General features: G+C 38.9%; 1 protein-coding gene across 1 annotated transcript in view; it reads left to right on the top strand.

Moving 5' to 3' along the window:
• The window catches only part of CSMD1 (CUB and Sushi multiple domains 1), a 2044058-nt gene that overhangs the window by 1422115 nt on the left and 608591 nt on the right, over positions 1 to 13352 (top strand). Inside the window, exon 9 of the mRNA XM_030937494.1 lies at positions 10172 to 10296. Coding sequence (XP_030793354.1) covers positions 10172 to 10296 — 125 coding nt within the window. The remainder of the gene's footprint in view (positions 1 to 10171; positions 10297 to 13352) is intronic.

Here is a 13352-nt window from a genome sequence, read left to right as displayed (position 1 = left end):
GGAGAAAGAGATGGCAAAGATGGGAGAATGACCCACATATAATAAGAATAGCAATATTATTTGCAAAGTAAGTTAAAATGGGTATATGAAGTTGAATTAATAAGTCTATAAATTCTGATGTGTAAAATGTAATTTTATTTGTACTGTGATTGGTAATTTCTTTTGTGAGATCCTCATTTTGTCTGAGTCAGAAAACTGTATTCATTCTTAAAAGAGTTACAATTACTGATTTCCCAGTGAAGCAGGTTTAAAGTCAGCTCTGAACATCCCTTCACTCTCTCTCAAGGATGTTAAGGGCCCGGGCTGTGGAGAGGGCATTTTGGCTTTGGCTAGAGCAGGCATCTCTCCTCCATCCTGCCTGTGCCACCCACTCCCGGTCATAACCTTCCGTACGCCTCTGCCCTGGAGGCAGGGGCACCTGGGGGTGCTCAGGGGCTTGACCTTCTCCATTGTGAGCTCCTCCCGCCTTCTCCAGACTCTGTGAAGCACTGGGAAACACAGGGGTGTGTCCATGAGGCCACAGCTGGGAATGAAGGGGCCCTGCATTACCCCTGGACACACAGACACAGTGCAAGGAGTTCTGTCTCCTTCCGTGTCCTCACCCAGCTTGAGTCTTGGTCCCAGGTCTGGTGGGGAAACACGACACTGGGCTTCCCCAGCCTCCACGCCACCGTCACGCTCATCACCACAGCTCCAGTGGTAAGTTCAGACCACTTTAAGCAGGACTCAGCTCCATTCCTTCTCACTGGGCAGGACCCTCCGGCCAGGGCTTCCAGCCACCCCTGCCTATATCCAAGCACAGGCCAAGAGTTCCGACTTCTCCTTGGGATGGAGCGCCTGTGGGGAGGGGTGGGCCACCACCTTTGCTGTTTGGGCAACTCAGCCATTCCACACTGCGGGCTTAGTTTTATTTCTTATAGTGGAGAAGGAGGACGCGGGAGAACGTACCATCCCATCTCCGTTACACATATTTCATTATGTACACCTGAAATACACACACAGACACACACACACACACAGACACACACACCCAGTCACACGCACACACACATACACACATACATACACAAACACACACATACGTGCATATACACACACAGATTTGCACACGGATGTGCGCACATGTGCACACACATGTAAACACGCACATACACCCTTCAGCATTCGCCCTTCCCCCTGCTCACAGCCCTTGTTCCTCTTAAGCAAATACTTTTCTTCAAGCAACATTTCTAAGCCTTTGATCAAGTTTGGCTGCAGCTACTGCCACCTGTGCCATCCATCTCCATTCTCCGAGAACAAATGTGACAAATCCCGGCTTGAACTTCACACTGAAGAAAAGATTTCCTCAAATTTTTGTGTTTTCTGCTGCTTGAGACTGAAAAACATTTTACCTAATGTATTTTTTCTTTTTGCTGAAGATGCAAAAATGCTTAAATGCCTACCTTCGGTACCTAATCGTGTATATGTATACACACACACACACACACACACACACGTATGTATTTATGCTTTTTATATTTATGAATATTGAAGTATACTGTTTGAATTGGATTTTTAACACAGAAAGATATATCTGTCTTTCCGTAGCTATCTATCCATCCATCTATGTATCTATCTATCCATCTATTTATATTTCTATCCATCTATCTGTCATCTATCAATCTATCTACTTAACCAGATGGATATCTACCTACCTATCCATTCATCTATCTATCCATCTATGTATCTGTCCATCTATTTGTCTGTCTAATCCTCCATCTTTCTGTCATCTGTCCATCTATTCATCTATCATCTATCTGTCTAATATATTTAACTATCATCTATCCATCCATCTTTCATATATCTATCCATCTATCTTTCCATCCATTCATCTATCTATGCATCTTTGTATCTGTCCATCTATTTATCTATCTAATCCATCTATTCCCCCATCCATCTATCATCTATCCATCTAGTCATCTATCAATAATCTATTTATCTATCTAATATATCTATCTAACTATCATCTATCCATTCATCTGTTATCTGTCTATCCATCTATCTATCCATCCATCTCTTTATCTATCATCTGTCTCTCTGTTTATCTGTGTATCTGTCATCTATCTATCTATCATCTGTCTATCTGTCTATCATCTATCTCACATCTGTCTATTGGTTGCGTCAGCAGATTCAGTAGATGCTGAGCAGTGTGTGTTGAAAAGAGAAGTAGGAGACCCCTACCTATCCAGTCAGATTAGTGTAATCTCCAGTAAATAGTGGACAGTTAAGTCTCACAGCTAAGTCAACCCATATCCTGTTTTGAACATTAGTTTAATCTTCGAGTCACCTCAAATTATTTTTCAAAGGTAGTTGTGATATCAATGTTGAATAAGTTCACAAATAGCTATGCTGTATGACAACCAGATTTAGAAATTGCTTGTATTACTACTAAAGCATGTTTGAAAATAGTTTACAGACTTAGAAAGAGTATTTATGTTGTGGTAAAGTTAATTACATGGTGATAAATAAAATGTCTTTAGAAATCAAACATGGAGCAATGTCAGAAGTGCTAAGCATTGAAGAAGTGCAAAATGTATGTTTCCCTATTGTATTTCATTTAAAAATCAAAATTTTGCTGCTTTAACTGTTTGAGTTAAATTTTGCTGTGTGGTATTTATTGTCAATGTACCATGTATCTTGATCTCACAAAAAATCAGTTCTCCAGTATTTCTTACAGTTACCAACTACTAACAGTTATATAAATTGTGCAACGTAATTAATCTACGGTGCACTAAAGTTACTTGCCAATAGAAAGGTACTGCTAGCTTTTTTCCCTGGAATTTTCCTCTGAGACTTCTTTCCAGGAAACCAAATTAGATGATCTTATGTTATATCTGATATATGTTTCTTCCAACATAAGAATCATAAATTAGTGAAAACTTCATTTATTATATATTTGAAGTTGAAAGCACACATAGCTTTTAAATTGAACGGATTCATGTGTTAGATAAAATGAGAGCAAAAGATTGAATTAATAAATTAGAATAGGGGTCTTATTTAGTTTGAACCTCAACTTGATTGATTCTCACGTGGAGGCGTCTCCTTGGCTGTGCTGCTGGAATGGTGTTTACCCACATTGGCTCTGTTTGCCGGCTGCAATCACATGAGGAGGTTGCTCCTGTTAATATTTGTAATGCTTTCAAATTAGAGAAGCCTCTATATTCTATTGGTGGCTATTTCCGATAATCTGCGAAAAGGTTTCATGATCGTAATGATGGAATGAGTTCTATGCTGTACTCTCAATGTACTGAATATGAATGTGTGCAGAGATTTCTGGACTAGGTTGTGATAACAGATGATAATTGTGAAGCTCGGGAGCAATCCTCCACTCTCCACTGGAATCGGCTTTCAAAACTCTCCTCTGGTGGAAATCTGAGAAGAGTAAGAGCTGAGTTCAGGTCCTGGAGAGTGCACGTGACTACCTCGATGAGTGAGAAGGAAGGAACAGTCTAATAGAAGCAGCATAAATGTTTTTATTTTAACTTTTAAATTATAGAGTAGTAGAATCAGGAAAAAAATAATCATTTGAATATACAAAGAAAAATTTCCTTGTGATAGTACCACTCAAAAATGGGTTGTGTCTATCGTCCTGATATTTAGATGTAAATATGGATAGAGAGATTGTTGTTATTTTGAGTACATACAATTTTGGATTATTCTTTTTTCCTTTTCTATATTGCTACATATGTCCTTTTTATTTTTCTTTATTGCTACATACATTATATATTTGCCTTTTATAAAGCAACGTTATATTCTTTCAAATATATCCAAAAATCTTAGTCAAGCACAGTCCTGTTGTTGGCCATTTGCATGTCTTCCAAAGAATATCACTGACCAGAAATTTCCTGTATTTTGGATGATAAACATATATTATATTGCCAGAAATGAAATCAATTAGTCAGAGTGGTGATATTTTCTTTTCTAAAATTGACAAAAACTATAGATATTTATGGTGTACATGACAGTCTGAAACACGAATGCATTGTAAAATGGCCAAATCAAGCTAATTAACATACCCATTGCTTCACGTATTTGTCATTTTTCATGGTGACAACTTTCCAAATCTCTCCAGGCAATTTTCTTTTTTTTTTTTTTTTTTTTTTTTTTTTTTTTTTTTTTTTTTTTTTTTTTTTTTTTATTATTCTTTAAGTTCTAGGGTACATGTGCATAACGTGCAGGTTTGTTACATATGTATACTTATGCCATGTTGGTGTGCTGCACCCATCAACTCGTCAGCACCCATCAATTCATCATTTATATCATGTATAACTCCCCAATGCAATCCCTCCCTCCTCCCCCCTCCCCCCTCCCCATGATAGACCCCAGTGTGTGATGTTCCCCTTCCCGAGTCCAAGTGATCTCATTGTTCAGTTCCCACCTATGAGTGAGAACATGCGGTGTTTGGTTTTCTCTTCTTGTGATAGTTTGCTAAGAATGATGGTTTCCAGCTGCATCCATGTCCCTACAAAGGACGCAAACTCATCCTTTTTTATGGCTGCATAGTATTCCATGGTGTATATGTGCCACATTTTCTTAATCCAGTCTGTCACAGATGGACATTTGGGTTGATTCCAAGTCTTTGCTATTGTGAATAGTGCCGCAATAAACATACGTGTACATGTGTCTTTGTAGTAGACTAATTTATAATCCTTTGGGTATATACCCAGTAGTGGGATGGCTGGGTCATATGGTACATCTAGTTCTAGATCCTTGAGGAATTGCCATACTGTTTTCCATAATGGTTGAACTAGTTTACAATCCCACCAACAGTGTAAAAGTGTTCCTATTTCTCCACATCCTCTCCAACACCTGTTGTTTCCTGACTTCTTAATGATTGCCATTCTAACTGGTGTGAGATGGTATCTCATTGTGGTTTTGATTTGCATTTCTCTGATGGCCAGTGATGATGAGCATTTTTTCATGTGTCTGTTGGCTGTATGAATATCTTCTTTTGAGAAATGTCTGTTCATATCCTTTCCCCACTTTTTGATGGGGTTGTTTGTTTTTTTCTCGTATATTTGTTTGAGTTCTTTGTAGATTCTGGAAATTAGCCCTTTGTCAGATGAGTAGGTTGCAAAAATTTTCTCCCATTCTGTAGGTTGCCTGTTCACTCTGATGGTAGTTTCTTTTGCTGTGCAAAAGCTCTTTAGTTTAATTAGATCCCATTTGTCAATTTTTGCTTTTGCTGCCATTGCTTTTGGTGTTTTAGACATGAAGTCCTTGCCCATGCCTATGTCCTGAATGGTACTACCTAGATTTTCTTCTAGGGTTTTTATGGTATTAGGTCTAACATTTAAGTCTCTAATCCATCTTGAATTAATCTTCGTATAAGGGGTAAGGAAAGGATCCAGTTTCAGCTTTCTACTTATGGCTAGCCAATTTTCCCAGCACCATTTATTAAATAGGGAATCCTTTCCCCATTTCTTGTTTCTCTCAGGTTTGTCAAAGATCAGATGGCTGTAGATGTGCGGTATTATTTCTGAGGACTCTGTTCTGTTCCATTGGTCTATATCTCTGTTTTGGTACCAGTACCATGCTGTTTTGGTTACTGTAGCCTTGTAGTATAGTTTGAAGTCAGGTAGCGTGACGCCTCCAGCTTTGTCCTTTTGACTTAGGATTGTCTTGGCAATGCGGGCTCTTTTTTGGTTCCATATGAACTTTAAAGCAGTTTTTTCCAATTCTGTGAAGAAAGTCATTGGTAGCTTGATGGGGATGGCATTGAATCTATAAATAACCTTGGGGAGTATGGCCATTTTCACGATATTGATTCTTCCTATCCATGAGCATGGTATGTTCTTCCATTTGTTTGTGTCCTCTTTGATTTCACTGAGCAGTGGTTTGTAGTTCTCCTTGAAGAGGTCCTTTACATCCCTTGTAAGCTGGATTCCTAGGTATTTTATTCTCTTTGAAGCAATTGTGAATGGAAGTTCATTCCTGATTTGGCTCTCTGCTTGTCTGTTGCTGGTGTATAAGAATGCTTGTGATTTTTGCACATTAATTTTGTATCCTGAGACTTTGCTGAAGTTGCTTATCAGCTTAAGGAGATTTTGGGCTGAGACGATGGGGTTTTCTAAATATACAATCATGTCATCTGCAAACAGGGACAATTTGACTTCTTCTTTTCCTAACTGGATACCCTTGATTTCTTTCTCTTGCCTGATTGCCCTAGCCAGAACTTCCAACACTATGTTGAATAGGAGTGGTGAGAGAGGGCATCCCTGTCTTGTGCCAGTTTTCAAAGGGAATTTTTCCAGTTTTTGCCCATTCAGTATGATATTAGCTGTGGGTTTGTCATAAATAGCTCTTATTATTTTGAGGTACGTTCCATCAATACCGAATTTATTGAGCGTTTTTAGCATGAAGGGCTGTTGAATTTTGTCAAAAGCCTTTTCTGCATCTATTGAGACAATCATGTGGTTCTTGTCTTTGGTTCTGTTTATATGCTGGATTACGTTTATTGATTTGCGAATGTTGAACCAGCCTTGCATCCCAGGGATGAAGCCCACTTGATCATGGTGGATAAGCTTTTTGATGTGCTGCTGAATCCGATTTTCAAGCATACAATATGCTGTTATTAACTACAGTCGCCATGCTGTACAGTAGATCTCCTGAGCTTTTTTCTCCTAATGAAATTGTGTATTATTTGTTTCCTCTCCTTCCTCCAGTCCCTGGTACCCACACTCTGCTACTGTGAGTTCTGTTATTCCGGATTTCACGTAGAAATGAGACCATGCAGTACCTGTCATTCTGTGCCTGGTTCATTTTCCTTTGCATAATTTCCCCCAGGATCAACTGTGTTGTCACAAATGGCAAGATTTCCTCTTTTTTTTAAAAAAAGGCTGAATAGTATTTCATTGTGTACGCCCACACACACATGCGCGCGCACGCACACACACACACACACATGCGCGTGCACGCACACACACACACATGCGCACGCGCACACACACACACACACACACACACACACACCACATTTTCTTTATCCATTTCTCGGGCCAGTGTTGGACCCTTGCATTGATTCCACGGCTTGGCTATTGCGAGTAATGCTGCAGTGACTATGGGAGTGCAGATCTCTCTTCGACGTATTGATTTCATTTCCTTCAGATATAGGATCAGAAGTGAAATTCTAGATCATGTAGTAGTTCTATTTTTAATTTTTTGAGGACCCCCTATAGTATTTTCTGTAATGAATATGCTAATTTACATATTTTACATTTCTAACAACAATGTACAAGGGTTCCCTTTTCTCCACATCCTCACCAACACTTACTATCTTTTGTCTTTTCTATAATAGCCATCTTAAAAGGTGTGAGTTGATATCTCACTGTGGTTTTAATTTGCATTTCCCTGATGATTAATGACACGGGACACCTTTCCATATACCTGTTGGCCATTTTTACGTCTTTTTTAAAGAAATGTCTATTCAGGTCCTTTGCCCGTATTTTACATGGATGATTTGTTCTCTTGTGATTTCCTTGTTTGAGTTCTTTGTATTTGTGGATATGAACTCATTACCAGATATTTTGTTCTCCAGTATTTCCTCCCATTCTGTAGGGTGTGTCGTCACTCTACTGCTTGTTTCCTTTCCTGTGCGTAAGGGTTTTAGTTTGATGTCGTCTCATTTGTCTATTTTTACCTGTGTTGCTTGTGCTTTGGGGATTTAGGCTTATTGATTGTTTTCTTCTCAAAACAGAATACAGTTTGCTACTTATCCCTAAAGGAATATTGGTTGGATGTAGGGAAAAAATGCATGAAAAGAGAGAGGTTTTATAGGAACACAGAGCCCTCTACGACTAAGGAGTGGTGTGCTGTGTACTGCAGTCATTGAAATATAGTGCTTGCTAAGTTGAAGCAATGCCCCCCATCCCTCCCTTTCTGTTCGAACTCCCCTGGAACGTTACATTAAATATCAGGGGCTCAGGTTAAGGGCATCATTGAAAAAGTGGCCACACTCAAATTCCAACTCTTCCTGCCCAAGGACTCTCATGTCATTTTATTTATTTTCTTCATGGCGCATTGTGACACTTTTTTGTTTTCTCTATGTTTGGTTTGGTTACTTTTTTCTTTCTTAACTATCAGGTTATCTCCATGATATTGGGGTTTTGTGCTATTCACTTCTGCTGCTTTGGTACTTAGAGTGTGACACATGGTAGATGTTCAATGAAAATATATCGAAAGAATGGTGAAAACTATGGATATTAAAATGTAGGTAAATAGAAAGAACTGGAGATTGACACCTGGAATAGAAAACACAAAGATATAGCAATTGTCTTAAAAAAAAAATTCTTAGATGGGGTTTAAACACAGATCAATGAGCAAAAACTATGGTGGCGGAATATGTCTACAATTACAGATGTCTTAAATAAGTGTTATGGCTAGCAATTAAAATGGGAATAATGACTGGGTTTTGTTTTTTATATTTTTCACATTTAAAATTAGTACCTATTATGTTCTTATGATGCTGGGTTTCTCAAAATTAGTTCCACAGAACTCTAGTTGTCCTAGATTCCTGGTGAAAAAAAGGACTTCCTAGACAGATAAATCTGGAAAAGTCTACATCCTTTGAATTCTCTTCATTATTTTCTAAAATAAGCTTTTGCATCTTAAGTTTTATTAAGATAAGACACCCCTTTAGAAAAGAAGAAAGGTGTTTAATTTTGTTGAACCTAGAATGTTCCCAATTGGTTTGACTCTGGTTTGATGGCTGTTGTAGACATCTATGGCAATCGCCAGAGAGTGTTTCATAGATGCCATGGGGGGATGCTGGTGCCATGTTCCTGGAAGGATATTTATTCTGATATTATAGATATGGATTTTTTCTTTCACTAAGCAAGAAAGAAAAGCATCTATTTATGTTTCGCCTATGTTGTCTCTATTATTAACTTCATTCATCCACACTGACAACTGTGCTTCTTTTCCTGCAAAGCCTCCTTATTTCACTTCTGTTTCCTCAACAACAGCCCAGGGTTTCTCAAACTAAAACCATGAGTAGAATTTCCTCTTGTAACAATGGGCTTGTCAGATAGTTAAATAAGACTACATTTAATTCAATGCCAGAAGCCAGGCTCAGAAGAAGTAACTGGGTGGTGTTCAAACCTGATCTCTGCCTCTCACACTTTTGAATGCAGCTGTCCAGTTGGTGTTCTGTGACAGGGTTTTGTTAATGTTTGCAACTGTAAAGCTCCGTGTTTGCAGATGCAGCTCTGGAACCAGGACAATTTTTTCCCTAACTCCAGGCTGGATGGATTGCTTTCTTCTAAAACACGGTTGGGCTCAGTGGCTCACACCCGTAATCCTAGCACATTGGGAGGCTGAGGCGGGTGAATCACTTAAGGTCAGGAATTCAAGACCAGCCTGGCCAACATGGTGAAACCCCGTCTCTACTAAAAATACAAAAATTAGCCAGGCGTGGTTGTGCACACCTATAGTCCCAGTCCTAGCACATTGGGAGGCTGAGGCAGGAGAATCGCTTGAACCTGAGAGGCAGATGTTGCAGTGAGCTGAGATCATGCCACTGCACTCCAGCTTGGGTGACAGTGCGAGACTCCGTCTAAAAACAAAACAAACAAAAACACAACAACAAAAAGAAAGAAAAGTAAAACAAATCATTCTTTTCCTATAAGAATTTCTGAAATATAATATCACTAGCTTTCTTTAAAATATAATTAACATGTGTGATAGTAAAATACGTTTTTTACTGAAATATTTTCTTAACCTAGACTTTTTTGCTTCTTGTTTCTGTAAAATATTTATTCATGATGAATGACATCCAACTTCCTCTTGTTTTCAGGGTACAAAATTTATTCACATTTGTTTTCTTATTAAAGCCACAACATTCAGTAAGGTCATTTTTGCTATTTATTTTCTATCTTAGTCGTGACAAGTTAAGGTTCGTATGTTTGTTTAGCTGTGAAGGTGGAAGAACAGGAATCTGAACCCAAGTCTTTTGATTTTATAACCTTTGCTAAATCACAGGGTTGCCTCTATAAATAATACCAAATGGATTGCTTAATGTCTTATGCTGTTTTAACTGCACAACGTCGGAGCAGCCATTTTGCTGATTTTTTGTTTCCTAAAGAAGTCTTCTGTGAATAATTTGGGGTTTTTATTTTATTTTTTAACTGCTTAGGGTTGGTGCAAATGTACAGTTTTCTTGTGAGGACAATTACGTGCTCCAGGGATCTAAAAGCATCACCTGTCAGAGAGTTACAGAGACGCTCGCCGCTTGGAGTGACCACCGGCCCATCTGCCGAGGTAAGGCACCTGTGGTGGGGTAAAGCCTGGATTATCTCTTTCTTTAGGGTTGGCATTTTTTTTTCTGAATATATAATTTAAGCATGAAGCATTGTCTACAGGCACAGTACAACTTGGTAGTAATGTATGTTTTCATAGTGATGTGGGTAATAACAGAAATCTTTCCTTGGAATTTGTTAAGAAGCTAACATTTCCAAGAATATTTTTGTGTTTTACATTTGAGGACAGGTGTGAGCAAAGCCATGCATACTCACTATAAGTTGGTATCTATCTATATACACACACAGTGTGCATGTGTGTGAATATATGTTCCACAGCTGGACCTGCCAGAAAGGTTTCTGTGCACCCCGCAAATCTAAAAAGGTTCACTTTCCCATTGCAGTGAGGTTGAATTTTTTAGGTATTAATTACATGTAGTAATAAAAGGAATTATTAGCCTGATTCCCAATCATCATTTTATTAGTAAATGATCTTTAATCTCTAACATAGTTAGCAGAGTAAAATATTCATCATTATTGTCATCATTTTCAAATAAAATGTATGTAGTCAGCAAATGTTAAATTGTTTATTGGTTACTGCTATGAAGTATATACAAATTCTTACCAGAATTACAGAAATCATATTGAAACCAGAAGAAAATTACTTTGGTTGGTTTAAAATGAAAAATAATATAAAATTAAAGAAATGCTAGGTTTGGAGGTTTTGTTTTTGAATTTTGGCCGTAAAATGATTTATGTAAACTGGTAGTTTGGGGAGGAAAAGCACTAGTTTGACTAAAAAGGAAAGCTTCATATGTAAGAATACCTTATCTTTCCATATAGTCTTTTCATGTGAATGGACTTAAACATTTTAAACTTTTAAGCATTTTAGTTATATTTAAACAAAAGGCACAGGAATCATAGTGCCTGTGAAATTAACTAGTTGCCAAACATGTCACTGTTGTCATCTAAGCTAAGAATACTCTTTGGCACCATTTACTGTATTGTACCTGGTCCCTATAACCACTTGGGGCCAGTCACATGTAGGGGACACAGCTTTGCCGGACCCGTCCCAACAGGAAGGGCAGGGTGGGTATATGGCCCAGCTGACAGCGAGCTGTCACCTCTTAAATGGAGACCCTTCACAGAGTCAGCAGTCTCTGGTCTGTGAAGGAAGGGCACATGGCTGTCCCTTTCTTTTTGTCACTAGACGACTTTGATTGTACATTTTTCAATTCTAACATAAGACTCTTAAGCACTTCAAAGAACCGTACTAAAATTCATGTTCCCACTAGAGCTGGTGATGCACAAGCCTCCCAACTATACATGAGGAACGAGTCACATGGATTGTTTTTCCTTTAGGGGAAAAAAAATTCCTTTAATAGTTTTCTTGCTCTTATATCCCAGAAATAGACTTCATTATTTTTAAAGTTCACTTTTGACAAATAGTAAATGTACATTCTTTTAAATGTTACTTTTAAATCAATATTTTAGAGTAACTTAAATATTTGCCTTTATATTATTTGATTTTATAAGTTAACCCGGCCAGGCGCGGTGGCTCAAGCCTGTAATCCCAGCACTTTGGGAGGCCGAGATGGGCGGATCACGAGGTCAGGAGTTCGAGACCATCCTGGCTAACACGGTGAAACCCCGTCTCTACTAAAAAATACAAAAAGCTAGCCAGGCGAGGTGGCTGGTGCCTGTAGTCCCAGCTACTCGGGAGGCTGAGGCAGGAGAATGGCGTAAACCCGGGAGGCGGAGCTTGCAGTGAGCTGAGATCCGGCCACTGCACTCCAGCCTGGGCGACAGAGCGAGACTCTGTCTCAAAAAAAAAAAAAAAAAAAAAAAAAAAAAGTTAACCCATGACATTGCCTTTCTTGGCCCTGACTCTCGTCTTAAACTCAAAGCCCTTTCTCGGTATCCTGTCCCAAACATATCACACACTCAGAGGTGCTTACGTCTTAGGAAACAGCTGCTCCATCCAGGCTGAACGTGGAGACATTTCTCCCATCCTTCTCAACCCCCCAGCTACTCAGGCTTAGAGAGAATTAGAAGAGGATTCTTTTTGGTTTTCTATTCTCATCGATTCAAGTGTCCCACTTGATCATATTTTGGAAGAGAAAAAGAGGTCTCTCTTGCTTGGTGTGTTTGGTTTGGTTTCTGGAAAAGTTACTAGTAACTGCCAAGACTCTGCCTCTTCCTTTCAACTCCACAGGCAAAGAGTGCCTGGCTTTATCCATCTTCTCTTCTCACTGACGATTCCCTTGTTTTACTTAAGTTAGATATACCTTGATCATCATTGAATAGTTCTTTAGTTCTTTTTAAGTTTATTACTTGTAATAAATTTAGTAAGAACTAAAAATGTATTTGAAGTAATAAACTTAATTTATTTTCCTGAAATAATAACTTACAGTGCTGGAAATAATTCCTAAGAAAGTGTTTTTACAGTGGATGGGTTTTACCAGTGTTGACTCAGACAAAGGCCACGCGCTCACATATTTGTGAGATAATCTTTTCTCCATCTTGGACTCCTGCTGAGACGTCAAAGGGACAATGCTCCTTAGCTATCTAGTTGCATCCGTTGATAAGATGGATAAGAAACCCTCAATTTCTTAAAAAGTATCCTTTCTGGGAGGTAATACTTGTGTTCTGGCCTTAGGTCATTCTGAGGTTTCAGGGGACGGCTGTGCAGCCACACACACTCTGCCTTTCCTGTCTCGAATGCTGCCGCAGCTCTCGCTTCCAAATTTCAGCCTCCTTTGCCATCTGCAGAGGCTGAGAAGTTTCAAAATCACCCAGCCCTGATTCCTTTGTGTTTGACAGTCCTCCCCTCAATTTATGTCTTTCCTATCATGTTTTAAGTATCAGCAGCAAGAAGAAATCAAGCAGCCTCTTGGACACATGGCCTGGAAATCTCCTTAGCAGTTCATCTGTGTTTGTCACTGAACACCCTGCTTCCCACCTAATCACAGAACCACTTCTGCTAAACTTCTGCCACCTCTTTCAGTCTCCAGGAATGTCTCTCCCTCTTTCCAAGTCCCACCGAGAGTATCGTTACAAGATAGATTTCTACTAGTT

This window comes from Rhinopithecus roxellana, chromosome 9, assembly GCF_007565055.1.
Source record: "Rhinopithecus roxellana isolate Shanxi Qingling chromosome 9, ASM756505v1, whole genome shotgun sequence".
Classification (NCBI taxonomy): Eukaryota; Metazoa; Chordata; class Mammalia; order Primates; family Cercopithecidae; genus Rhinopithecus; species Rhinopithecus roxellana.
Note: the sequence above shows the minus strand (reverse complement) of the source record. Positions and strands in the feature narration are given on the sequence as shown.